Here is a 26193-nt window from a genome sequence, read left to right on the forward strand (position 1 = left end):
ACATAGAAAACATAGAGGACGAATTGGACATTCAACTTTTAAAGCAAAAAGCGGTAGGAGTTTTATAGATGTCAGTGAAATATCAAAAATACTCCAATTTTTCTCTTAAATGTTCCAGTTTTATGTCTTTGTCCGGTTAGTATCAAACAAAATTAATTGCACAAAGTCCTTTAGCAATACTGTCGTCACAGGTCCACTTCGCTGGCTTAAGCACTAAAAGCGTAGGTATGCGCTAAACTTTACCTAGACTAGTTCATTAGCATCGTTTCACGTTACAGTTCAGCTAATCCGCACTAAGACCTAAGAAGTACGTGCTATAACGGTGATATAAGAGCCCTATATGACCACTATAAAAATGTTTGGGGTTTAAAATACGTATTCATATAGCTTTAACTACGGTGAGGGGTCAAAGTGGTTAAACAGAGATTATTTTTACCATTTATCGAGCTCTGCTCGGTTATAACTAGCGAACGAAAAAAACATAGAAGACTAACGTCAAACAAAATATCAGCGTAAAAGTGGCCCCACTATTAAAACACGCAATACTAATAACGGACCAATTGCGACTCGTCAAAGTTCAGGTCTTGTTTTCTTCGACGAAACTTCATTTGACCATGATTAGCCAATTTAAACCACCCGAACTACGATTGGTCTATTATAAAATGAGGCGTTGTGATTGACTGTAGCGTTGTCACTTGAAAATACATGTCAATGGGAACCAGCTCTAAGTAGACGATTTCATGCAATATAGAACATGTTTTAAATGCATTATTTTTGTATGATAATTTAAAGGCTTATTATTTGTTCGTTTATCGCACGTGTTTAAAGGCAATTAGGCCTTCGAACCAATTAATACATTGTGTCGTTCATCTTATAGGGCACGTGCGACGTTTAGTTAGGTGGCAGAGAAATATGTTAGATGTAAATTAATGTAAATTTGATAGGTCAAAATTGTAAAAATACAGCTGGCATTTGGAATTTTGGATTTTACTCTGATCAAGATGAAAACCGATATCTGAGGATCCGAGAGGCCTTTTATTTACGCTTTTGAGATGAAAATTAAAAAAATGCCGTGGGTTGAATTTTAGAATTTTTCATCCGGTCAAGGTGAAAATCCATATCTGAGGATCCGAGCGGCCCTTCATATTTGGTAAAAGCGCCCTCCATTTTGAATGAAACGCCCGACATCTTGAATATCTCAATTTTTGCTCTTATCATGATCATCATTCATCATATAAAAGCAAACACGGATAAATTTAAGATGTTGGGCGTTTTTGCCAAATTTGACCTCAGAATCATAATGAAGGGTCGCTCGGATCCTTAGATATCGATTTTCATCTTGATCAGAGCCAAAATCCAGAAATCCAAGATGGCGGGCGTTTGTTTAATTTTGACCCCATATTCATTATAAAGGTCCTCTAGGATCCTCAGATATCGATTTTCATCTTGATCAGAGCAAACATGCAGAAATTCGTATTGAACACGTCGTCATAGGAACAGCTTGTATGGGAATAGTACATTACTATAGAGGACGGGAAACGAAGGGTTGCAGGCCAAGTAGATATAGACGGCCGAGCGTAGCGAGGTCGCCTAGCGATACGCGGCCGGCAACCCCGTTTCTCGCCGAGATTTGTATAGTGCTTTTCTCAAACTTGCAATGAAATAATTAAAAAAAAAGGATGATGATGATGATTGATGATGATTATGATTGATTATGATGATTGTTATTATTACTTTCGGGTTATTAAGAGGGGAACGAAAATTTGATTATTTTTACGCTACGACGCACGGTTTAGGAGATACAGACCTATAAAGATTTCTGTATGACTGAAAAAAAAACTTGATGGGGCTGTATCTCCTAAACCGTGCGTCGTAGCGCAAAAATAATGAAATTTTTGTTCCCCTTTGAATCTCTGAAATAATATTTAAAAAACACAAAAAGAAAAAAAAAACACAAAAAAGACAAATAAGAAAAAAAAAGATAAAAACAATGGCAGAATTTTGCTTATAGGTTTTTTATGGTTGAATGCCAAGACGTGCCATAATTTGACGTTTAAAAACAAAAGAAGGTTGCCTTACAGGCCTAGGTGTGTAAAGATGTATGAAATTCCTTTACATATCATCTTCATTCATCGCACCTGATATGTAGTATTTCCGGACCTAATTTGAAGTAAGTCATGTCAACATTTCATTACAAGTTTGAGAAAAATAGCATTATTGTTTTTACTATTTTCCTCGCATTCTTTCCATTATTTTTCACCGTTCAAACCTTCCCTGGACCTAGAAATATTCCAATACCAAAATTAGCCAAATCGATCCAGCCGTCCGCGAACTTAACGAAAAGTTATAAATAGCAGCGAGATACCGGGACTTAGTAAGAAAGTACACATAAAAAACCTCCACCTACAACGGCGATTCGTATTTACTATCACAAATTTAAATTATTAAAATAACAACCTGAACAAATTAGTTTCTTAATATAATCGATTGTTTAAAATGCATAACATCATCCCCATATCTAACATAAACATTGTCCACTAGTTCATATGAAACCACAAAAGTTCTGAAGTAAACAACAACCCATGAAATTTTCAATCTTACTACGGCAGACTTCAATGTAAAATCTACCTTACTCCTTGACACTAAAGTCCAAAATCCTGTATCTAAACTATATGTGTAGGGCTGTTAGGGCAACGAACCGTTATCTAAGCTAGCACGCGAACTCTAGAACCAGAGGGTCTACCGCGAACCACTTTCGACGTGTTGCCACTCTGTCGCACTTGTAAATTTGTACGTAAGCATGACAGGGAGGCAACACGTCGAACGTCGTTCGCGGTAAGCCCTCTGAGACAATATTTATTAAGACTGGTCAGGCTTCATACGAAATTCCGCTCCTTGGGGCACTGAGAATGAAACAAAAGCTAATAATATACGAATCTAAATATGCGCTGTTGGACAAAGCAGAATTTGAGAGTCACAAGAACCAGCTCTAATATGATCAAGTGGGTCAAAGGCAAAACGAACTACTTGCTAAAAATTTGTTGAACGGAATAGTTGGTTAAGAGGCTGTCAACACCCAATGTCCTTGATTTTGATGTTACTTAAACAGTTTTTTAAGAAAGACTATTTGTTTTAGTCAAGTAAGAAAAATATAATATGTTCATATTAATTATATTTCAAAGACCGTGGTTGTACTCGATACATGATTGAACGGAACCGGCTCGATAGAAAATAATTGCAAAGATTGGTCTTAAAATCACAATTAAACGGTTCTATGTCTTTATTGTTTTGACTCTTCTGCAATTAAAATCACAATTTTAAAACATTTATATCTAAACCGTGGTTGAGTAAAATATTACACTAATAATCCACTTTTTTTTATTTCAATATTTTTCTTATTATTCCCTTGCCCAGGCCCAGTAACATGCGACAGTGCTATCTCATTTACTCCGATACAAATAGACAGTGTGCGCGCTTTAGGTATTGACAGCCTCTTAAGTATGCCAAAGGCAGAACCACTATTTAGAACTACATATTTAGAACAAGAATTAAAACGAAATACATAGTTGGTTCCATTTTGCTTTCGAGCTTAACCGCACGATAAATGTATGTATAGGGACCGTGCGCGTTGGAGGGTCTGCCATCTTGTGGCCTGAATCGGAACCATAAACATGTACATTTACACGTCACGTTTTTTCATGTGCATAGTAGGTTCTGCCATCTTGTGGGCTACATCGGAACAATAAACATCACATTTACGCCTCGCGCCAAACATCTGACGGCTCCTGTGCTGCCTCCTACAGTTCATGCACGCTTCCTATATGTTTTATTGTAGGTAGACACAAAAAAACATGAGAAACACAGTTTCAGAGCAAATTAAATACAACAAAGGCGAACTTATCCCTATCTGGGATCTCTTCCAGTTAACCTTTGAGGAAATGAGTAAAAATGAAGTAAGGATATATATCGTGTCATTCACGAAGACGCGCGCCTTGACTCGTATTGCCATGTAATTAAAGGTTAGATTTGACAAATCTGCGCGTCATCCTGGATGACACGAAAATATGATAATTACACGCTGCAATACTGCTGCACAGGGGTCGTACAAAAAGTGCGGATGACGTCAAACCACATATGGGTGATTTCAAATAGTATTTTTGATTTTCATAAACAATTATCACTTATCATTTATCAACCTCTTTATTAAACGATATCGCCACTTGAAATGAGTAAGTACGTTTTTGACTGACACATTGTCAATCAGATGAACAATAAATTGACTTCGTTATTGTTTAGCTATTGTATCTTGACGATTATATTTAGCTAAAATTTATATTTACTAATGTATAAGAAAACGCTCTAAAATGTCATCTTTACTCGAATATTGTGGCAATTTTCCGTTTTTGGAGGCAGTACGTGACAAACACGTATACTGCTAATCTTACCTACTGTTCCCACTTTTGACTATTAAACCTATTTATCTGAGGATCCCACAGACTTGTTCTAACTAATTTCAAATAATTATACCTTATGGTAACAAGTTTCGTGAAATTTATTTTATTCACTACATCACCCTACCACCTGTATTATTAATTCCATGGATTTATTTACGATTATTTTGTTACTTCATTAATACTACTTTGTTACTACATGTCACACGGAAGTTTAAATACAAATTCAAACATCATCCTGTGTGCAAGATTACGACATTTTTACGTCGTCCGCACTTTTTGTCCGACCCCTGCTGCTGCATTAATGTGTAGTCTAAATCCAAACGGCACCTTAACATGTCCCCTTTCTGACAGATTATCCTGTCAATAAAATTGTTTAACACAAAATATCTACATAGGTTTCTTCAATGTGAGATAATAATAAGATAAGTATACGGCCCTAGATAGCTCAGCTATCTCGTTTTATCGAGTGTTATATCTCACTCGCACACTGCCCTCTCGCTCGATACGCCAGTGTCAGTTTTGTCGTCGCTGTGATACTACGTTTGTCGACCGGTGTTAAAAATATTTTATCCGTTTGTCTTAAGAAAGTACTACATTTTTTAATAATAATCCAATGAAGGAGGAGGTAAGTTGATTTGATGATTTATTTTACAACTATGCACGTAATTTTATCTAGTACGCATTAGATAAGAATATTGCATATAGAAAACAAAGTTATATTTGCGCACGGACAAATATGGAGCTAACGATCGTCATACAAGTTGCGGAACAAATGTTAGCGCGCAGCGCTTTCACGGATGTACAATATAAAATTGTTGAAGAGTTCACGAAGTCTATTCGCATTACTTACTAAACATACTTGAGTCGAACGCTTTACCTATCCAGCGCAACGTGACCTCCAGAGCTGTATAATTCGTACTAAGAATGCGCAATTATACTGGAAATTTCGAGCATTGGACTCGCACGCCCGTGGAGACCGTTAGCAATAACACTTTAGAACGCACGTTCGCATAGCCGCAAAGACTATCATTTGGCCGCTGGGCTTATCTACATCATTATTGCAAATTGCACCTTATTTATATGTCACTAGAGTTATTTTTTCTCTGTCTTAAAATAAGAATATTATTACGTTAGCACCGTATTGAATGCAAAGAACAGTGTCCCCCTTTTGATGGGTTATCGTTATGCGCTGTCTCATTCGTGTACGTAGGTTTTCGCGCTTGCGGTCTCGTTCGTTGTAACGTAAACGTTATGTCTAGACGAACATTGTCCTTTGCGTAGTTATTATGAGACTTTACACTCGATAGTTCAAAAAAGCGGCCAAGTGCGAGTCGGACTTGCGCATGAAGGGTTCCGTACCATTTGAGACGTATTAAAAAAAAATCTACTAGATCTTGTTCAACATTTTACCACTTTGGACACACATTTTACCACTTTGGAAGTGTCTCTCGCGCAAACTATTCAGTTTAGAAAAAAATGATATTAGGAACCTAAATATCATTTTTGAAGACCTATCCATAGATACCCCACACGTATGGGTCTGATGAAAAAAATTTTTTTTTTAAATTTTATGACGTATTAATAAAAAAAACTACTCACTAGATCTCGTTCAAACCAATTTCGGTGGAAGTTTGCATGGTAATGTATATCATTTTTTTTTTTTGATTTTTCATTCTGTTATTTTAGAAGTTACAGGGGGGGGGGCACACATTTTTTCACTTTGGAAGTGTCTCTCGCGCAAACTATTCAGTTTAGAAAAAAATGATATTAGAAACCTAAATATCATTTTTGAAGACCTATCCATAGATACCCCACACGTATGGGTTTGATAAAAAAATTTTTTTTTTTTAATTTTATGACGTATTAAAAAAAAACTACTTACTAGATCTCGTTCAAACCAATTTTCGGTGGAAGTTTGCATGACAATGTATATCATATATTTTTTTTATTTTTTTCATTTTGTTATTTTAGAAGTTACGGGGGTGGGGGGGGGGGACACACATTTTACCACTTTGGAAGTGTCTCTCGCGCAAACTATTCATTTTAGAAAAAAATTATATTAGAAACCTTAATATCATTTTTGAAGACCTATCCATAGATACCCCACACGTATGGGTTAGATGAAAAAAGATTTTTTGAGTTTCAGTTCTAAGTATGGGGAACCCCCAAAATTTATTGTTTTTTTTTTTCTATTTTAGTGTGAACATCTTAATGCGGTTCATAGAATACATCCACTTACTAAGTTTGAACAGTATAGCTCTTATAGTTTCGGAAAGAAGTGGCTGTGACAGAATCGGGCAGACAGACGGACATGACGAATCTATAAGGGTTCCGTTTTTTGCTATTTGGCTACGGAACCCTAAAAAGTAATGGTGGAGAGACGGAATGCATCATTTCACCATAATTTTTGAATAGTTAGTTGTTTTTACTTATGTTTAAGTACCTAAACTTTTACTCTATGAATGTAAGAGTATACAGGGTGTTTATTAAGTCACCTGCAATAATTTACGGGCTGAATTTATAGGTCATATTGTGCAATAATAGCGGATGAAACTACTATTTTTTTTTTTTTTACTACTACTATTTTATTTATTTACTATACGTATACCCCGTGCTTTTATCGAATTCCGTTAAGAGGCTGTCATTACCTAAAGCGCGCACACTGTCTATTTGTATCGGAGTACTTAAATGAGATAGCACTGTCGCATGTTACTGGGCCTGGGCAAGGGAATAATAAGAAAAATATTTAAATAAAAAAGTGGATTATTAGTGTAATATTTTACTCAACCACGGTTTAGATATAAATGTTTTGAAATTGTGATTTTAATTGCAGACCCATAAGTCAAAACAATAAAGACATAAAACCGTTTAATTGTGATTTTAAGACCAATCTTTGCAATTATTTTCTATCGAGCCGATTTCGTTCAATCGTGTATCGAGTACAACCACGGTCTTTGAAATATAATGAATATGAACATATATTTTGCTTACTTGACTAAAACAAATAGTCTTTCTTAAAAAACTGTTTAAGTAACATCAATTTCAAGGACATTGGGTGTTGACAGACTCTTAACTTCGGGGTATGGCTACGTACGTTTAAGGAAACTAAATGGCATAGTTGATTTTTGAATAATTGTATTTTCATTATTATTTCAATCACGAAAAGCAATTAAAGATATCTTTTGGTATATTATGGCTCCGTCTGTCACGGGCTTAATACCGAAACAAACCCTAATTTCTACGTCAGTTTCCTCAAAAAAATCTACAAATTAATGCTCAGCCCCACCCTGCAACAAACCCGGCCTGAAAAATCCCATTATGCCGGCAGCATTACCACCACAGGGGGCCTACCGCGAAATTCGCAAATTACGGGGATCTTACTCTTTTAGTCACACTAAGACGTAATTATAGTAAACACCCCTATAATGGAACAGGCACCAGTAATGGGATGGTATAGACAAATTCTGTAAAACAAGTATTTAGTATTTACCATCAGTTTTTAATCGCTGGCAACATTTTACCATAAACAAGAGCCAAAGAGCTGCTTAAATTTAATTTATCATTGATATTTTGTTATTTTGAAAATTAATGGCGCCATACATCCCATGACTGGAGCAAAAAAACCATAGTTTTAATTTATTAATAATATCGAAACCAATTGCAGTAGCTTTCATTAAATACATAGAAAACATAAATGACGAATTGGACTTTCATTTCAACTTTTAAAGCGGTAGAAATTTTACAGGTGTCGATGAAATATCAAAAATACTCCAAATTTTCTCTTAAATGTCCCATGATTGGTGCCGTTAACATAGAGTGACAGAGAAAAATGCCCGCAATTGACGAATTTCGATTTTCGCGGTTATAGCCCAGATTCCCACGCTGTATGGCGATGGGAACTGGTCCAACCAGCCAAGACCCAGAGCGGGGATCATTACTTCTCCTGCGTAAACAACTGCCCAAATCCCAAACCTTAAGGTACCGACTGATTAACAATCTGCCGGACGCTATTCGGCCTGTCAGTTAGAACTATGGAGTGTGGAATTAAAAGGAGTGAAATATCTTATGGTAGAACTGTTGTAAAAGTGTCCAGCTGTCAGCTATAAATAATAGTTCCAAATCTCTCCAGAGTAGCGCTAGAGTAAGAACCTAGGCGTTATTGACGGAGTGAAGTGCGCTGTCTATGATTAGATTTTTTTCTCAAGTATTCTAGGTATTGTAGGGCCGTCTATTTATGGTTTTATGTTGGACACTTTTTGATACATGGAGATTCTGTTCCTTAAATCTACCTTCCATAAGTTAGAACAACAAATGGACAGTTCAGACCAACCGACAGGCCGATGCCGTCCGGCGGACTGTTAATCAGCCCCTTTAGATGGACTTTCACTATTTTTTTCTGGATTGACAGAATGAGGAACTGGTCGTCCATTCAGAGCGTTATTCATTAATGGAAGACCAAGACTGGAGAACCAGAGGAGGCAGTATTTGGAACCATACTCAGGAGCGGGCAGCCACTAGAGTTAAGTAAGTATAAAAAACAAAGTGTGTGTCAGGCTACACATATTATAATATTCCATACCTACTTTCCGTACTATCAGGTTCTGTAACTGGGTGGGCAAATAAGAAGTATACATTTTGTTTTTAAATTTTAACTGTATTAAGTTAAAAAATTATTAAGTATTGTTTTAAAAATATATTCTTCAGGGTTGGCAAATTCATGCGAAACATAATGTCTGACATATGTCTGATATACCTCTAACAGCAGGCAAATGTAAGCTCTTGTCATCCCAATGTTCAGCATCTATTCGCACATTTTGGGCATTATCTTAGTACATTTGTATCGAATAGTCGGTTTTAACTGTTTAAATTTCATCAGCTCGTTAGCATAGACACGTAATTTTAGATAGCCCCACAGAAATAAGTCAAGAGCTGCAAAATTTGGGGAATTTGGGTGCAAATCACTGTCCCTTTTTTTCAAAATTGATCGAGCAAACAACGTGTTTTAAACAACAGAAACATTTGAGATAAAATTGCTTGCTGCTAGTGGTAGACATTTGGCAGAAATTATCTTCCGTATACAATTGCCAACCCTGAATAATATATTAATGAAAAAAATATTTAATAAAATTTCCACTTAGGGTAACGGCGGCTATTAACGCGGGTATCAAAATCGACGTCTAACACCGCGGTGTTTACAAATACGCATTTTGCAAGCAAACAGATCTATTCTCTAAGAAATAAAGCATACACAAAACAAGCTCATTCATTGGTCTATCGTGCCCATTAGTGTGCATTTGTGTGAGTGTAACAAAAAACTCGCAATTCGTCAGTTTGTGCGACGGCGGCGCAAGAACCGGTTGTTCCATACAGACGCGTGACACCACAGGTAAGTGCACTCCAATCTTACGTAGTGTTTTACGTAATAGTTATGGCAAATAAACTAGTGCAATGCCTTTTAAGAGGTTGTGTATTGGTTTCTACACGATTTTGAATTACTTTTAACTTAGTTTTTGACCGGAAAATACGTTTAAAATTGAAAATAAAATACAGCGGTGATAGGCGCCAATTACTTCTGTGGTAAGTAATTCCGTGGTATGCCACGGTAATAGAAAAAGTGGTAGTTTTGTTATTTACTCTTTAGTTTTGGTACAAATTATCAATTTTATAATTTCTTTTATTTATTCCAATCTTGATCTATTCACGCTATTAAAGAGCTATTTCCGTGGTATGGAAAGTATTCAACTAACCCTTAATTTTTAACAAAAACTTCAGCACCGATTTCCTTGTTTCTATGGGAACCCTTAATCTGTCAACTTTTTTTTTATTTTGAGTTAAAACCTAAAATTTACTTGCCAGTTATGTGATTTTGTCTTTACAAGAAGCTTGTAATATACGTGTTTGATTTGATTTGAAAAAACATCTGTGTTTTATTCTTTTTATGGGTCGGAATTAGGTTTAATTAAACTCCAAATTAAGCCTATTACCGATGGTATGATCATATTACCCTCGGTAATAGAATGTATAGAAATCTATTACCGACCCAGAGAAATATCGAATGGGTCGGTAATAGGCTCTTAAAGAGTTATCTATTACCGAGTGACTATTTGGTATTGTATTGAAATATCGCATTTAGAGTACCGCAACTACAGATTTCGTTGATAAAATTTAGACTTCAGTTATCATTATCAGATTTAAATTCTTCTGTTTTCTGATTCAGTTATTACTCTGACAGACAAGGAAGGGTACCCAACTGCCGGACAATTCCGATTAGTTTTTTTTTATATAATTTTATTTATACAGTAGTCCAAAATCTCAGACATGATTCTTTTTAGCTATAAGAATCAGCAATAAGAAAAGTACTGTGATTTGTTAGTTATAAACGGGTAAATTATAACACATAATATGTGAGAGACTTTATTTAACTTAATTACCTTATCAAAAATATTAGAATTAAAAAATTTCATGTTTTTATATATAGTCGAAATTTTATTAGGTGGACGTTTACCATTTCACTGTGGTAAACTTTCACTCAGGTGGTAAAGGTCCAGCTTATAAAATTTCGACTATAATTTACGCTGTGCCTTATGAGAAAATGTTACTTACTTGTTTTTTTTGTGCAGCTAATTATGTCAGTAAGACAAACTCTTATCAATCTTTATAGCATTTAAAAATTACTTTATTTAATAACAGGCAGGCCTATTTGTCATATACGTCCTTAGTAAAAACTTTACTAACAATAATTTTTGTTGTTTTACATGTAAAACATTCAACTTATAACTTGTTATACAGGTACTCGTGGGTACTTGGTAAGTTAACTATTTAATAGTATTTGATTGTGCCGAAGTGTAATTATAATCTCTTCGAATATATCTCTTATTTTTAAACATACTCCTATAGTTTTATTTTTTATTTTTGTGTCATTATTAAACTTAATGACACAAAATAATATACAGAACCCACGTCGTTATTATTGTTTTAACCCTCGGTATTAGGTTTCGAATTTTGAGTTTGGTTTCTGTTAACGAGTGCAGAAAAATCATGCCAATTGTACCCTCGGTAATGAAAGCTCAATTCGCGATAATAGAATCACAGCCTGTCCCTTGCCACGGTAATAGAAGATTTGGTCATTTTGGCTTCAAAAAATATTTTAATACATATAATAACCCAAAATGAATCCAAAAACGTGTGAAACGGAAAGTTCGTTAAATGCTCTGATGAAAAAAAAATATTCCTGGCTGTTAGACAGCATTGATACCCTTAATTTTTGGATCTCTTTTGAAAAGTTCCTTAACTACCACGGTAATAGGTGCCTTTACCCTAATGTAATTAAAATTTAAAAACAAAGTGTATCATTCTTATTTGTCCACCCTGTACAAACAATACGAAAAAAATAACATCAAAAGATCGAACAGAGTCAATCTTTTTATAGGTACCAGTGGCTCTATAATCTGTAGAACTTGCAACCGCCATAAAAAAAAACGAAAACTGAATCAACAGGAAAAAATCATTTTATCATCGAACATGCTCATAAAATTTCACAAATAGGACTTGTAGAGCAGGACTGCCGGGCAGCGTACAGACAACAGACATACAAAATATTTTTTTCCCAAGCTGAAACGAAAAGCGACTCTTTTCTTGGACTTTCGCTCGCTCGGTCAATTACTTAGTTGCAAACTTGAAAGTCGGTTTACGGAGAGCCTAATTTTAACATTTTCAACCTTCCTGCTTACTGCGGAGTTCCTTAGAATCATAAAAAACGAACTAGATAGATCTAATTCCGAATTCTATTTGTGTAACTTTTCAAGTCTCATGCTGGTAATACTACTATTTTGCAGTATTTTCTTATATTTAGTTTGGTATGGATGCTCTTTTTGCACTTTGAACAAAACCTGCGTTTTGAAATTTTGCTCTGTACCCCTAGTGTAAATATTTTCGACAGCGAAACGTGACGTACGCGTTTGCGTTAAGTGTCATTTTGTATGAGATTTTTGACTTTCTAAAACGTCCCGCTTGGCGCGCTGTTCAAAAACCCATACAAAATGAGACTTAACGCAAACGCGTACGTCACGTTTGGCTATCGACTAAATTTACAGTAGGGGTACTGGTCATTGAGTAAACTTATTTTTCTTACTTCTGTGTCGAGAGTTTAAGAGTCCGCACTGTCCACACTGAGCTCGCCGAATTTTACCTTCCCATACAAACGGAGTTTCGTTTTCATTGTGAAACCACGTGTTGTATTGTAATTTGTAATGAAATGCCATACAATGCCATGAGGTATATTTATGCCTGTTATTAGCCTTCAACTTATAAAACAAACGAATTAGAGCAAAAACAAGTTTGGTATGAAAAACTTAAATTCGTTGTATATTTTTAACTATGGTATCTGAAGCTACATAATTAAACTAATTCCTGAACTAGAATATAGCTTATCCTATTATAAGTGGGCAAGCATACACCTGCCGCGTGTGTGGACGTGGGATCCTCTCTCGCATAGGGCTATACAGCCACGAACGCAAGTGTCGTTACCAGGATGCTGCTTAAAACATCTCACACAGATGAAAAGGCCTATTATTATTATTATAAGTACAAAATTTCAGAGCAATCAACGTAGCCGTTTTAAAATGCGAGCGCAAATACATATTAATGGAGAACCAAGCTTGCTGCGTTCTCTTTAGAGTTAAAAGGGAGGACCTATTTCTGTTCATCTTCTTCGGAAACGTAAAAACAAACGATCTATTGTATTGTATTGTATTCGGGCGATTTTTCCGCAACTCGACGACTTGCGCCTATTTTGCGTGATATGTTGGGGGTGGGCTAGTCCTGCCAGCCCAGCTCCTCGAGGAATCCTATCAAACCTTTGATGTTGAGTAGGACCTCGGGGAGGTCTCTCGGCGATCCGAGATGTTTAGCCCTGTATGGAGTCACTCCGCTGCATTCCAGCACCACGTGAGAGGCTGTTTCTTCTGTCTCCATGCAACCTCGGCACAGGGGACTGTCTGTGACACCTGTTGTGAAAAGATGTTTGTTAAATAGTCCATGACCTGTTATGACACTGGTTACCATACTCAGTCGGACCTTCCCTAGTTGCAGGAGCGCCCTTGTGAGTTTTCCGTTGATGCCAGGCATGGCTTCTTTTGCCTGTCTGCATCCAGTCTGGTTCAGCCAGTGTTCTGTGTGTAGTTTCCCTGTACGTGCCAGCAGCATTGAGCGTACTTTGCTAAATGGTATCGGAAGAATCGGTTCCGGACCAATCGCCCCCGCATACGATCCTTGCCTGGCGAGCTCGTCCGCAGCACCGTTACCTCGGGATCCACTGTGTCCCTTGATCCATTGTAGGGTGATCTTGTTATTATGACTTACCTCCATTAGTCGTTCGTGGCATTCGACAACAAACGATCTATAAATTCTATGTAACTTTGTACTTATTTAGAAGAGGGATCTCCTACGTATTTATGTTTGTTGAAAGTCGGTTAACGATCCAAGGACTTCCAGATGTCGCGCCACGACCTGCCAGCTGGTGCAGCTGGTGAAGTTCATGGAAAAGCACCCGGAGCTGGCTGTGTCACACGCCAAACCGTTTCCTGGCAGTGATGAGTTGTGGATGGAACTCGCCGCGCATATCAACCAGTTTGGGCCGCCGAAGAACTACAAGCAGTGTAAGACAGTGAGTAAAATTGTTTTATGTAAGAATGATTGAACTAGAGTTGTAGATGGAGTTAGCGGAACATATCAACCAGTTTGGACCGCCGAAGAACTACAAGCAGTGTAAGACAGTGAGTAAAATTGTTTTATGTAAGAATGATTGAACTAGAGTTGTAGATGGAGTTAGCGGAACATATCAACCAGTTTGGGCCGCCGAAGAACTACAAGCAGTGTAAGACAGTGAGTAAAATTGTTTTATGTAATAATGATTGAACTAGAGTTGTAGATGGAGTTAGCGGAACATATCAACCAGTTTGGACCGCCGAAGAATTATAAACAGTGTAAGGTGGTGAGTATTTGAGTAAGGTCATATATAAATAAGTAGAAATAAATAAATAAAAATACTCAGAAAACTAAGACAGTTTTCTGAGTGGATTTTTAATTTATTTATACATAATAGTACATTAATAAAATCTTCAAAAATTTTGAAAACGAAAAAAGAGCAGATAATATGGCGAATGATGTTAAAATTAGATGAAATTGACATAACACCATATTTTGGTTCATTTTGTAATCTCTTTCTTTTGTTACAAGACATGGCGAGACCTCCGAAAGCGCGCGTTCGCCATGCAACGCAGCCGCAACAAGAAAGGCACTGGACGCAATCTGTACGGGATGGCGCCCAAAATCGTGAGCCTTATAACACAGGCCGGCATGGCGCCTAAGTATAAGAAGGAGGACGAGGAAGGTAAGGTCACAACCCTTAGTTGACCTACACTTGGAATCTGTAACAAGAAGGAAACTGGCTGCAATCTGTACGGGATGGCGCCCACGATCGTCTGTCTTATCACACAAGATGGCATGGCGTCTAAATACAAGAAAGAAGACGATGAAGGTAAGGGTCTACTTTTAACTATAGTTAGTATTAGGCTACCTGAGACCTCACCTCCTTCATTAATTAGCTTTAAGACAAAACTGAAAGTTGGATTATTGAGCACACGTTCTATAGTTTTGACGATTTTATAAATGTTTAGTTAATTATTTTATTTTATTAACCCATTTACAGTTAATAAATCAATTGTATCATGATTTGAACTGTTAAATTATAAATATAATTAATATTATATGAATATGAATGAATATGAATATTTGTAATAAGAAGGGTATCGGCCGGAATTTGTACGGGATGGTGCCTACTCGTAAGATTGTCGGTCTTATAACACAAGATGGCATGGCGCATAAATACAAGAAAGAAGACGGTGAAGGTAAGGGTTTTGAACTTACAGTTAGAATCTGTAACAATACTGGTCGCAGTCTGTACGGTATAGCGCCCAAGAACGTCAGGCTGATCACACAAGCTGGCGTGGCGCCTACATATAAGAAGAATGAAGGTGGCAAAGGTCTACTTGTAACTATAGTTAGTAATTTTTTCGTAATAAGAAGGGTATCAGCCGGAATTTGTACGGGAAGGCACCTACTTGTTAGATTGATGGCGCCAAAATACAAGAAAGAAGACAACGAAGGTAAGGGTCTTGAACCTTCAGAATCTGTAACAAGTAGGGCACTGGCCGCAATAGCACCTGAAACAAGAAAGATGAAGGCGAAGAATTTAAGGAATTATTTTCAAGGTTTAGTTAAACTATAGGGACTAGGGACCTATACGGAGATCTGCTAAGATTCTAAGTATCACAACTCTTCGTTAATTGTGAGTCGGGTCAACAACTATGAATCTGCGTCAAACTAGTTTGACTGATATATCGGAGCGGCCGAGATGCTCAAAAATATCTGAACACGCACTCTAACGCATTGGCAATAGACGCGTGTTCAGATATTTGTGAACACCTTGGCCGCTCCGATATATCTGATGGCGACTATACCGCTAACTACATTCAGTACTAACTTTGTATGTACTAAAAAGACCTCGCTCCCCTCAGAGACAAAACTCAAAGCAAAATGCACAAAGCATCTTCCACGCAGTTAGTGATGTTTCACATGACTTGGCGACAATTACGTGCGGTCCTTTACGCTCTTGCGCGCTACGGGATAAAGTTGGAATTCGCTTGACTTTATCGTATTTTATGATGGCAGTTTATTGCTGTATTTCCATTGCCGGCAGTAAAGCGGTTTGAATTGAACGCTCAACGAACCGGGGGGCCTACCGCGAAAATCGAAGTTCTTCATTTGCGGGCATTTTTCTCTGTCGCTTTAATTACGTCTTAGTGAGAGTAAAAGAGAAAGTTCCTACAGATATGTAAAATAAATATTTACTTCCAATCTCGAGATTCTCATCCAATCACCGAAGTTAAGCAACGTCGGGCGGGGTCAGTACTTGGATGGGTGACCGTTTTTATAGATAATGGTACGGAACCCTTCCTGTGCGAGTCGGACTCGCACTTGGCCTATTTACGAGTGTGTAAATCCAATACGGGCGAATATTTAAACGGTGGATATCATATGACCTAAGAAGTGTATTGAGATAAACTTTGTTTAGAAATACAATGAAAATAATTCGGCCCACATTGTAAAGCAACACAATAGTTAGAAGATACGAGATTTGTAAAGTAATTGTCAATGCTTGTTGGCAGTTAGCAGTTACTATGAAAAGCTCGTATCTCGTAATCTCATGTCATGTTTGCAGTAAGTATATTGTAGCTCCTAAAATTTTCAAAAATTTATTACGTGGTCAGAATTAAGTGTGACTAAAAAAAACATCTTAATTAATTATTAAGTACACGGATAAATTCTATGTCTGGTTTAAATTATTGCCCGTATTGGATTTACACTGTAGGGACTGCGTCCTGGGTTTGGTATATGTACTTAGGTGTTGGGATTGTTGCAAATAAAAAGTTTAGACGCGGTAAAAATAATAAATCTATATTAACACAACTCAATACTAAACTAACACTAATTACAATAATAAGTAGGGAGCGATATATAATCGAGCTCGACCGTTAAAGATAGGTACCAAGAGTACACGAGGGAGCGATACGATATCAAGCTCAACCTGTGATAATAGGTACGAGACAACTTGTCCAGTTGACGTCTGACTACGAACTATCTTTGACTCCCGCGATCCCGATGATTATAACCTTGCATCAGGTACGCAATAGGAACAGCGGTACAGAACCTATAGGGAGCGTGCATGAACTGTAGGAGGCAGCACAGGAGCCGTCAGAATTTGGCGCGAGGCGTAAATGTGATGTTTTTTGTTCCGATGTAGCCCAAAAGATGGCAGAACCTACTATGCACAAGAAAACACGGGACGTGTAAATGTGCATGTTTGTGGTTCCGATTCAGGCCACAAGATGGCAGACCCTCCAACGCGCACGGTCCCTATAAATAACGGTTTCGCACATGGCGAATCCTAAAGTTTCCCACGAATTATCCCGCTGGCTACAAATTAGTTTATGACTTAAAGTTAACAATATTCAGAAACTGAAAAAGAAATAAAACAAAGAGAGATTAACACAAAGGCAAGTGCCGACAAAGGGAAGGAAACAGATAACTTATATTACAATGTTTTACAAGCTCATTCCTGGAACGGTCATAATAAACAGTTACGTATGCTATTAAGTAACTAAAATGCACATTGCGCATAACGGGAAAAGCTAAACCAATATATTATTTACAGTACATATGGGGCTACTTTATAGCACTAGTGCGAGAAGTAGCATATTACGTTACTGTGTCGAACATTTAAAGGGCCATATGTACTGTAAAACGTTGTACGATACATGTGCGAATAGGTAATTCGCAACTCGTGTCGATTTAAAACACTCCCTTCGGTCGTGTTTTAATTTATCGCCACTCGTTTCGAATTTCCTATTTTTCGCACTTGTATCGTAATGTACTATTATTTAATAACATCTAAAGCTTGGGCGAATGTAGGACGCAGTCCCTACAACTCATTGTATATCTTCGTCCTAGTCCTAGTAGGTAGGTACTAAGTATACATATCATCCCTTTTGGGACCCTTTTGGGATGTACGGTCACGTCTGAAAAAGTGCCAAAAATATGTATACACGAATTTATTGCCCATATATTAAGGTAGTGTACTTATACATATTTTTGGCACATTTTTCGTATCGATATTTTCAGACGTGAATGTACACTACTTTGTAATAGTTGTAAGCACAGGTAAAACTTAAAATATATATACTTTTAAACTAAATAAATATATTATAAGTGTGCAATGAAAACCTTTAGTGTACAATTTTGGAACCGATTAGGAAAAATTAAATTTACGTTAAATAGATTGTTATAAATACGTAAATCTGTCGAAAAATCTTGTATTTTTTTGAAAATTATGGAAGCTATCTTAGGGATACAAGTCTCAGACTCTGAGACTTTTTTAATTCTTTGCATAACTTTGAATTTAGTTTTTATTTTGCAATCCGTCTCGTGAGTTCATACCTAATTACCGTATTACTTCTTGTTTCATGTTTCCCCTCACTGCCCCAATTCTATTAAATACCCTGTATATGTACCTCTACTGAAAACAATTACCACCTGCCATGGATTAAATGCACGTGCGTATTTTTAATACTCCCTAATAACAATCACAGTCACAGTAAGTATAATATATTATACCTTTAGTCAAATTGTGCACGAGGCCTATCGATTCCAACGTAATCCGCCACCCAAAATGGCGTCGCAACCATCTTTTTCGCACGCTCGCCTACACCACGCGAGAAACAGAGACAACCGATGTTCGCTGTTCCGACTCTTTTAATCCGGCACGGGGGACATGCTTCGTGCCCCAGTACTCCGAACGGTTTTAGAGGGAGACCCCGTTGCATTCCGTTCGTTTTTTGAAATTTCAATTTACGCGTTTTTGTAAGTTATCTATGTGCGTGGTACTTTTCGTGGACTCTATGTGTAAGTGTTTAGAGTTTTAAATCGTGTGGTGCGGAAGATAGGCGCGTGAACGGTAAAAATAAGTGACTGACGTTGTGCGTTGCGAACGGACGAGCTTAAGTGAAGTAACCTGTCGATTTAATTTCAACCTTATCGTGTGCAGTTAGAGTTGAAATTAGCGTAGTGTGGAGATTGAGTTAGCTTTTTAGAATCTTTTGAATGCAGTTAGCGTTTACGGCTTTTGTTAATAATAAGGGATGTTGCGTTTTAAAATAAATGATTTCACACCATGCATGAAGCAAAGCATCAAAAAATTATGAGAAAAACGCGGACAGCGGTTATTTTTTGCGACAATGTCTATTGAATGAATTGGATAGAACTAAGAGTAGGTGACTTGACCGTGACGTCACTTGTTCTGTATTTTAAATAAATTCTATACTTATTGGTTAATCGTTTTGAGAGTTCGAATAAATAAACTGTACCCCTAGTGTAAATATTTGCGTTAAGTGTCATTTTGTATGAGATTTTTGACTTTCCAAAACGTCCCGCTTGGCGCGCTGTTCAAAAACCCATACAAAATGAGACTTAACGCAAACGCGTACGTCACGTTTCGCTATCGACTAAATTTACACTAGGGGTACTGATTTGACTTGTCAGCCAATACCTATTTTTTTTATGTAATATAAATACCTAAGTACTTGTTTTTGACTTATTTACTACTCGTAGGTAACGTATTGATTATAAATTATTATTCAAAATTGTAGAGGCCTGTGATAATTTTAATATTATTATCTAGGTATTAGGATAGCGCCAAAATTCAGTAGGTACCTACCTAATTACTCTAAGACATCAAGATTTTGCTCTTTATATAATTGTTATAATTCTAGGCAGAGTAAAAAAAATAATTTCTTATACTTATCTATTAAATTATGTGCCCATGCCTCGTACGAAGAGAAGGTCGTTAGACTATAGAGCGAGGAAATTAGCAGAGAAGAGAAGATTGGAGAGTGAGGAGGAACGCGAAAAGCGGTTAGCGTACCAGCGCGCCTACTCTGCCTACTACAGATATACTAGAGGTAGGGAACTAGGTTTTATTTGACGTGACCTGACATGACGACCGGTCTGGCCTAGTGGGTAGTGACCCTGCCTACGACGCCGATGGTCCCGGGTTCAAATCCTGGTAAGTCATGGGTGTTTTCTATGTATTTAAGTATTTATAAATATTCATATATTATATATATATCGTTGTCTAAGTACCCGCAACACAAGCCTTATTGAGTTTACCGTGGGACTTAGTCAATTTGTGTAATAATGTCCTATAATATTTATTTTTATTTTATTTGTTATGCATCGGGGGAACTTCGAAAGCGGGATAATTTTGAAAATGGCAAATATCTTTTCATCTCACTTGCTCGAAAAAGGACTTTCAACTTATTTCATGCACGACGAAGGCCTATATTGTTCCCTGGAGTGTTATGGATTGTGGAAAGGGTGTTGTAGCTTTTTTTTATTGTATCGTTAATTCATATGTACCACTACCAACCAAGTACATAGGTATAAATGAGTTTTACTTTTAAAATACTGAGTTTTGTAATTTATGTTTATTGTTTATGTTGAAAAATATTTAATTTGATTTATACACAATGTTCAATCGTGGCTGAATACCGGTTAGCGAACGAATGTTTGAAATATCACCGTATTTAAGAATTATTTACATTTTTTATCGATGGCGCCATACCTTTGACCTATGCTCTTGTAGATGGCGCCACTTTTTTCACATATCAGTGAAAGAATAAGGATCAAAGTCAAATGGCGTTCTAAAATTTTTAATAATGTGTCCAAAGATGGCAGTAAAGTTACTGTGGCTACAAAATTTACTTGACAATGCATCTCCATTTCAAATCCTCTTTTTGCTTAAGGTACAAATTGGAACCCGGCGACGTGTCGCTACCGCAGACGACAACTGCAGACTTCGTGTCGCGACATACTTTGCTCTGATGCCAGCGGCACAGTAGTGTGCACCCAGTAGGTTGCATAGCCAACGTGCCAATCGTTTACGCTTCGTAGGTAATGAAACGCAACTGTCACTGTCGCACTAACATCATCATAACAGGTAAATCCATCTGTCAGATTATGCGATTTTGGTATTATGAAAAGGTAATAAGGTAGATATTTGCTGAAAGGGTCGAATGGATTTATCTGAGTTTGAAGTTAAGCGACACATGTAAGTGATAGAGAGACACAAAGCGTTTCGTTATCGTAGCGCAAGTGCTTGTCACCTTGGCTAGGCACCCTGATCTGCGGGAGCCCGACTTCGTATCGCTGGCTTCGTGTCGCTGAGTTCGAATGGATTTCATAGAAATACATAGAAACCAGTCGTGACGCGGCGACGTGTCTTCTGCGGTCCCTCACGTCGCCGGGTTCCAACTTCTACCTTTAAGATCCTCTTCAAACCAAAAGGACCTTTAGACAAAACCAACTACTCTAAAGACAAAACAAACCAATAAATAATCATGTCAGAACAACGCGTAAAACGCAAGAAGCTTACCTTAACACTAAAAATCAAGAACGAAATCATAAACCGAATAGACGCCGGCGAAACCTACAGCCAACTCTCCCGAGAATTCAACATCGGCCGATCCACCATCTACGACATATACAAAAACCGTCACAACATTGAAACCGCCGCTAAGCTTCCATACAAATCAGAAAGAAAAACTTTAAGATCAGCCGAAAATCCGGAGTTAGAAGAGAAATTATACCAATGGTATTTAGAAGAAAGAAGTTTGTATGCAATGACGGGATCGCTGATAATATTGAAGGCGCGGACACTTCATAAGGAGATGACTGGAAGGGATGACTTTATGGCCAGTACGGGGTGGCTGGATCGGTTTAAGAAGAGGAGGGGGATAGTGCTGGGGGGGATTCAAGGTAATATATATTTAGTTACAGTAGGAATTAAGGAAAGTTTCCTTTGCCTCCTATTTTAAATAGTTAAGAAATTGGAAGATGTTTTTGTGGACAGGTTCATACTTAAGATGGTAAAGCGATTATTAATCGGTTTTCTAGGGATTTACTTAATTGAACAAATCAAACAAAACTGTACATCCAAAATAGGTGGTTTATTGAGGTTGGTAAACAAAGAACATGACAGGATACTTATACAATCTAAGAAAAATCTTATCACCGCGATGTACGAATCAGCGCGGAGGGAACAGTGCCATCTAGCGGGATATTGGTACATTATCCTTGCTATACAATACAAGTTGTACATAATAGATACCAGAGAGAAGTAAACTAATATAATGAGATTTTAATTTCCATGCAACATGTGTCTTTTTATTTATATTATTTTAGTTATAAGTATGAAGAATGTCTACATTTCAAATACTAAACTTCGTATCGTTTTGTTGCAGGTGGCGCCAGCTCCTCAAGACCGGAGACTCCACCGCCAGTACGAGAACCTTTACCAGAACCAGTACCAGGACCAGCTGCAGATGATGTCAATCTTGACAAGACTAAAGGGGTAAAGTAATAAACTAAACTAACTAATTAAACTCGAGTTAGGCCGAGCTAACTCTGCAGCGATCGATAGAAAGTAGTTTTTGAAAATCAGCATATGACATTGTGAATGACGATTGTAGTAATCGGGCATTTGCATTTTTATTAATCATAAAAATTATCATTTTATAAGTAGTCTATAAGTTGCTAAAGTATAAAATAAGTTTTGTTTGTTACTAACATTTCTATGGACTAATTTAGTTATGTCTGATGCAAATAAATTGAAATTCCACTTTCCCTGTTTTTTTTTTTCGATTATTATTTTCAGTAGGTTGTACTAATTGTTTTTGTATACATCATTAGACAGCCTGATCCCTCAAGAGGCAATATTCTTAATACTTTTCGTTTTCTATTTTTCTAGGAACAACTTGTGATCAGGGTAACGGACAATATGAACTCTAAAAGGAACGTTTTCAACACATTCACAATCAATGATGGCCATTTTGAAAACATCATTGTCAAGGTAAATTTTCATTATGATGCAAATTTTTGGCGCATTGCAATACCACATGGCAGATAGAAAATTTTGGATTTTTTGCTTGCCTGGTTATCAGTATAAACACAAAGAGTTTAACAACAACTGTACCTACTTGTAAATCAAATAGATAATACATTTTACACGCTCTTATGGTTCTTCTACAAGTCAGATTGTGTATGATATGTTTTTGCGCTTCGTTGCAAAGATTAATATTAATAAGTTTCATTGCTCAGTCATCATTAATCAGAGCAGTGTTAGTAGTGGAAGTACGTAGTTTTAAACCTAAATCTTAAAATATATGTATACAGGGTGATTCATGAGACGTGAGCAGGACCAAGCCCACACAATCAGTAAATGTTAATGAATCGTCGTTCACCGTCATATTTAAGTAAAACAATCACGCTTTTTTCTGTTATCTAACTTTTTTTAAAGGACAATTTTGATTATCTACAATCATGGACACCCTACAACAGTTAATTAATAAAGATAAAACTTCTTTAACCGTTATGACAGCACTTTGATTATGAAGAGAATAAAATGTCGCACTTGAGTGAGATACGATTTTTCAAAAGTAACCAGACTCCGATGACATTCAATTTGTCACTTGTTATGGATAAAACAAAGAGGGTGACCATAAATGTCGTAAATAAAATTTTTGAACAGAAGAAAATTAATTTAACGTTAATCTCACAAATACTGATACGAAACAGTTACTGATAACTTACTGGATACGCAGGCTTGATCATTCATGTATCTCTCCTGAATCATTCTGTATATATCTATTTCAAAATTAATTTAAGTCTAGCAGATACTTTGGCGAGTTGTTCTATCAGCTGCTGATGCTGACTGTTCTTCTGTAGTTACTGTTAAGTTTGTCTCGGTTCTTCACTGTCTGATAAGTCATTAATAATACAAAATATGTAGGAGGAAAGGTTGGAAGGTGGATACCAGCCTGAAGAACAGGAGATGGAACCAACAGAAGCCGAGGTGGACGAGCCCCATGACCAGGAAGAGATGTTCCCGCAGCCTGAAGCCATCTTGGGGGGCATGGATGAGGTGATGGAGGAGAAGAATTCCGTTATCAGGGTAAGTTAACATCAGCCGAACCGAGAGACGGACGGTCCCAAAAAAAATCGCTCATCATCATACTTATCAGCCGTTTATCTCTTCGAGTACGTCGTACGCCGCTTGTCCCGGTCCTAAGCCAGTCTCATTCCGAAATCTTCTGAATGTGGTCCACTCAATAAGCCAACGGACGCCAGGCGGTCCTTTTGTCCGAAAGAACAACCGGTCACAGTATATGAGTAATTACCGATTATGTGTTGATTTCATCCGACGATTTGGATTCCCTGCATTTCTGGATGGAACGTTCGTAATGGGACGCTTTCGATGCCGGATTCGGGCCATTTCATCGAACTCTTCAATTATTTACCGTGGTTGAGCTTCTGTAGATGCAAATTTATTATGGGAGCGTGACCAATCATTGTAGCTGCATCCATGTTTACGACACTGTATAAAACTTCGTTTTCAACACTGTAAAAATAGTTTTAAGCATGACGAAAGAATAAGCAAAAGGGAAAACAAAGGGACAGCTTAAACATTTATTTTTATCTTTTTCAGGATCTCAATGACACACTGCGCAAGTTCCTAGCCGAATACAAAACACGTAACGCTTTAATGCGCGAGCGCATTGATCTAGAGCGAGCGCGTCTACAGTTTGACATGGAAGTATACAGGAGCCGACAAATGGAAAAACGTGTTATAGCAGTGAATACTGCTAATGCTGCTAATGTCATGAATACTGCGAGTGCCGCTAACGTTATTAATGCAAATGCAGCAAATGTCATGAATGCTGCAAGTACTGCAAATATCATGAAAGCTAATACAGCTGTAACTACCAATGCTAAAAATGTTGGAAACGTTAGCAATGTTAACACTATAACTGTTGGTAATGCTGGCAATGTGAAAAATGCTAATGTTGTAACAGTGAACGCGGCAAATGCTGGAAATACTGCAAAGGCAACTAAATCTCATAAAGTTGTAAGTGCTGGAAATACTTCTAATGTCATCACAGTTACCGCTACAAGTTCTAACGCAGCCAATACTAGTAAAGCTAATCCAATGATCACAGTAAACCCTACAAATACTGCCAACACTGGAAACGCTAATAATAATCGCCCTTCTAATCCTGTCATGACTCTGAATCCATTTAAAGCTGGAAAGTCTGGAAACGCCGGAATCTCTGTTGAAATTAAGAATACTAGCATTGAAAACGCTTCTAATGTTGTTGCGAATTCTCCAAATGCTTCACACGTGAAAAATCTCGTAAATGCTAATATAGAAAGTGCTGCTAAAATTGTTGATGATGTTAATACCAAAACAGAAGATGCTATGGATGAGACTTAGATTTTAATTGTAAGAAGAATAACTATCACAGCTACTTGATAAGTTGTCTAATGAATATTAGTATTTTTATTACGTATAAAAAGTAAGTTAAGTATTACGGATGAATTAGTACTAAGGAAATTAAAGTTATATTAAATCTTGTTAAGTTCTTGTTACTTCGTGCAATCACTACATATACATATACAAGATGTAACAAAAATAGTGAAGCTCCATTTACGGGCATATTCGGTATCATGTTTTGATTAGGACAAAGAACAAGATAAATTTATTTGACCCAAAAAAGTGTTGACCTTTGTATGAAGATTTAGCTAACTTGGACGACTAGCCCCATAGATTTTTTTTCTAAATATGCTTTTACGGATGCCCTCTATTTTTGTTACATCCTGTTTATACATATAGACGAAAATTTACTATTAGGTCTAGCCCCTATCTCAGAAGTTGGGCGGTGATTTAATAGTAGAACGTAGGTATGTTTGTCGAACAAAAAAATAGTTTAATTACATTTTACAATTTGACTTACTTAAGAGTCCCCAACAATATCGGTTCTCCATACAAACGTAGTTACGCCTCATTTTAAAACGACTAGCTAGTTTGCTCTTAAATTTTGTAGTTACAATAGGATAAGGTATATATATTCCTGTAATTAGTTTATGCAGCTTCAGACACCATAGTTAAAAAAATAGAGCGAATTTGAGATTTTCATAGAACACTTTTTTTTGCTCTAAATTCGTTTGTTTTATAAGATAAAGCTATATAAACTAATTACAGGCCTATGTCTATATCATGTCATTGTAT

The 26193-nt window shown here is 36.9% G+C and overlaps 1 protein-coding gene across 4 annotated transcripts; it reads left to right on the forward strand.

Annotated features, from left to right (window-relative positions):
- The first annotated feature begins 4126 nt into the window (after positions 1–4126).
- On the forward strand, positions 4127–25536 carry LOC133522503 (major centromere autoantigen B-like). 4 transcript variants are annotated; one of them, XM_061857858.1, is made up of 8 exons: positions 4127–5079; positions 8863–8978; positions 13938–14118; positions 14691–14844; positions 22370–22479; positions 22876–22977; positions 23917–24078; positions 24613–25536. In XM_061857858.1, exons 1-8 carry the CDS (start codon positions 5068–5070, stop codon positions 25396–25398), a joined length of 1623 nt encoding a protein of 540 aa, XP_061713842.1. In that variant the 5' UTR covers positions 4127–5067; the 3' UTR covers positions 25399–25536. The 4 variants fall into 4 exon arrangements, with proteins under 4 accessions (XP_061713842.1, XP_061713843.1, XP_061713845.1 ...); XM_061857859.1 differs by having other exon boundaries at positions 13947–14118; XM_061857861.1 differs by lacking the exons at positions 4127–5079; positions 8863–8978; positions 13938–14118; positions 14691–14844 and adding an exon at positions 19832–20029.
- The last annotated feature ends 657 nt before the right edge of the window (positions 25537–26193 follow it).

Source organism: Cydia pomonella, chromosome 11, assembly GCF_033807575.1.
Source record: "Cydia pomonella isolate Wapato2018A chromosome 11, ilCydPomo1, whole genome shotgun sequence".
Lineage (NCBI taxonomy): Eukaryota > Metazoa > Arthropoda > Insecta > Lepidoptera > Tortricidae > Cydia > Cydia pomonella.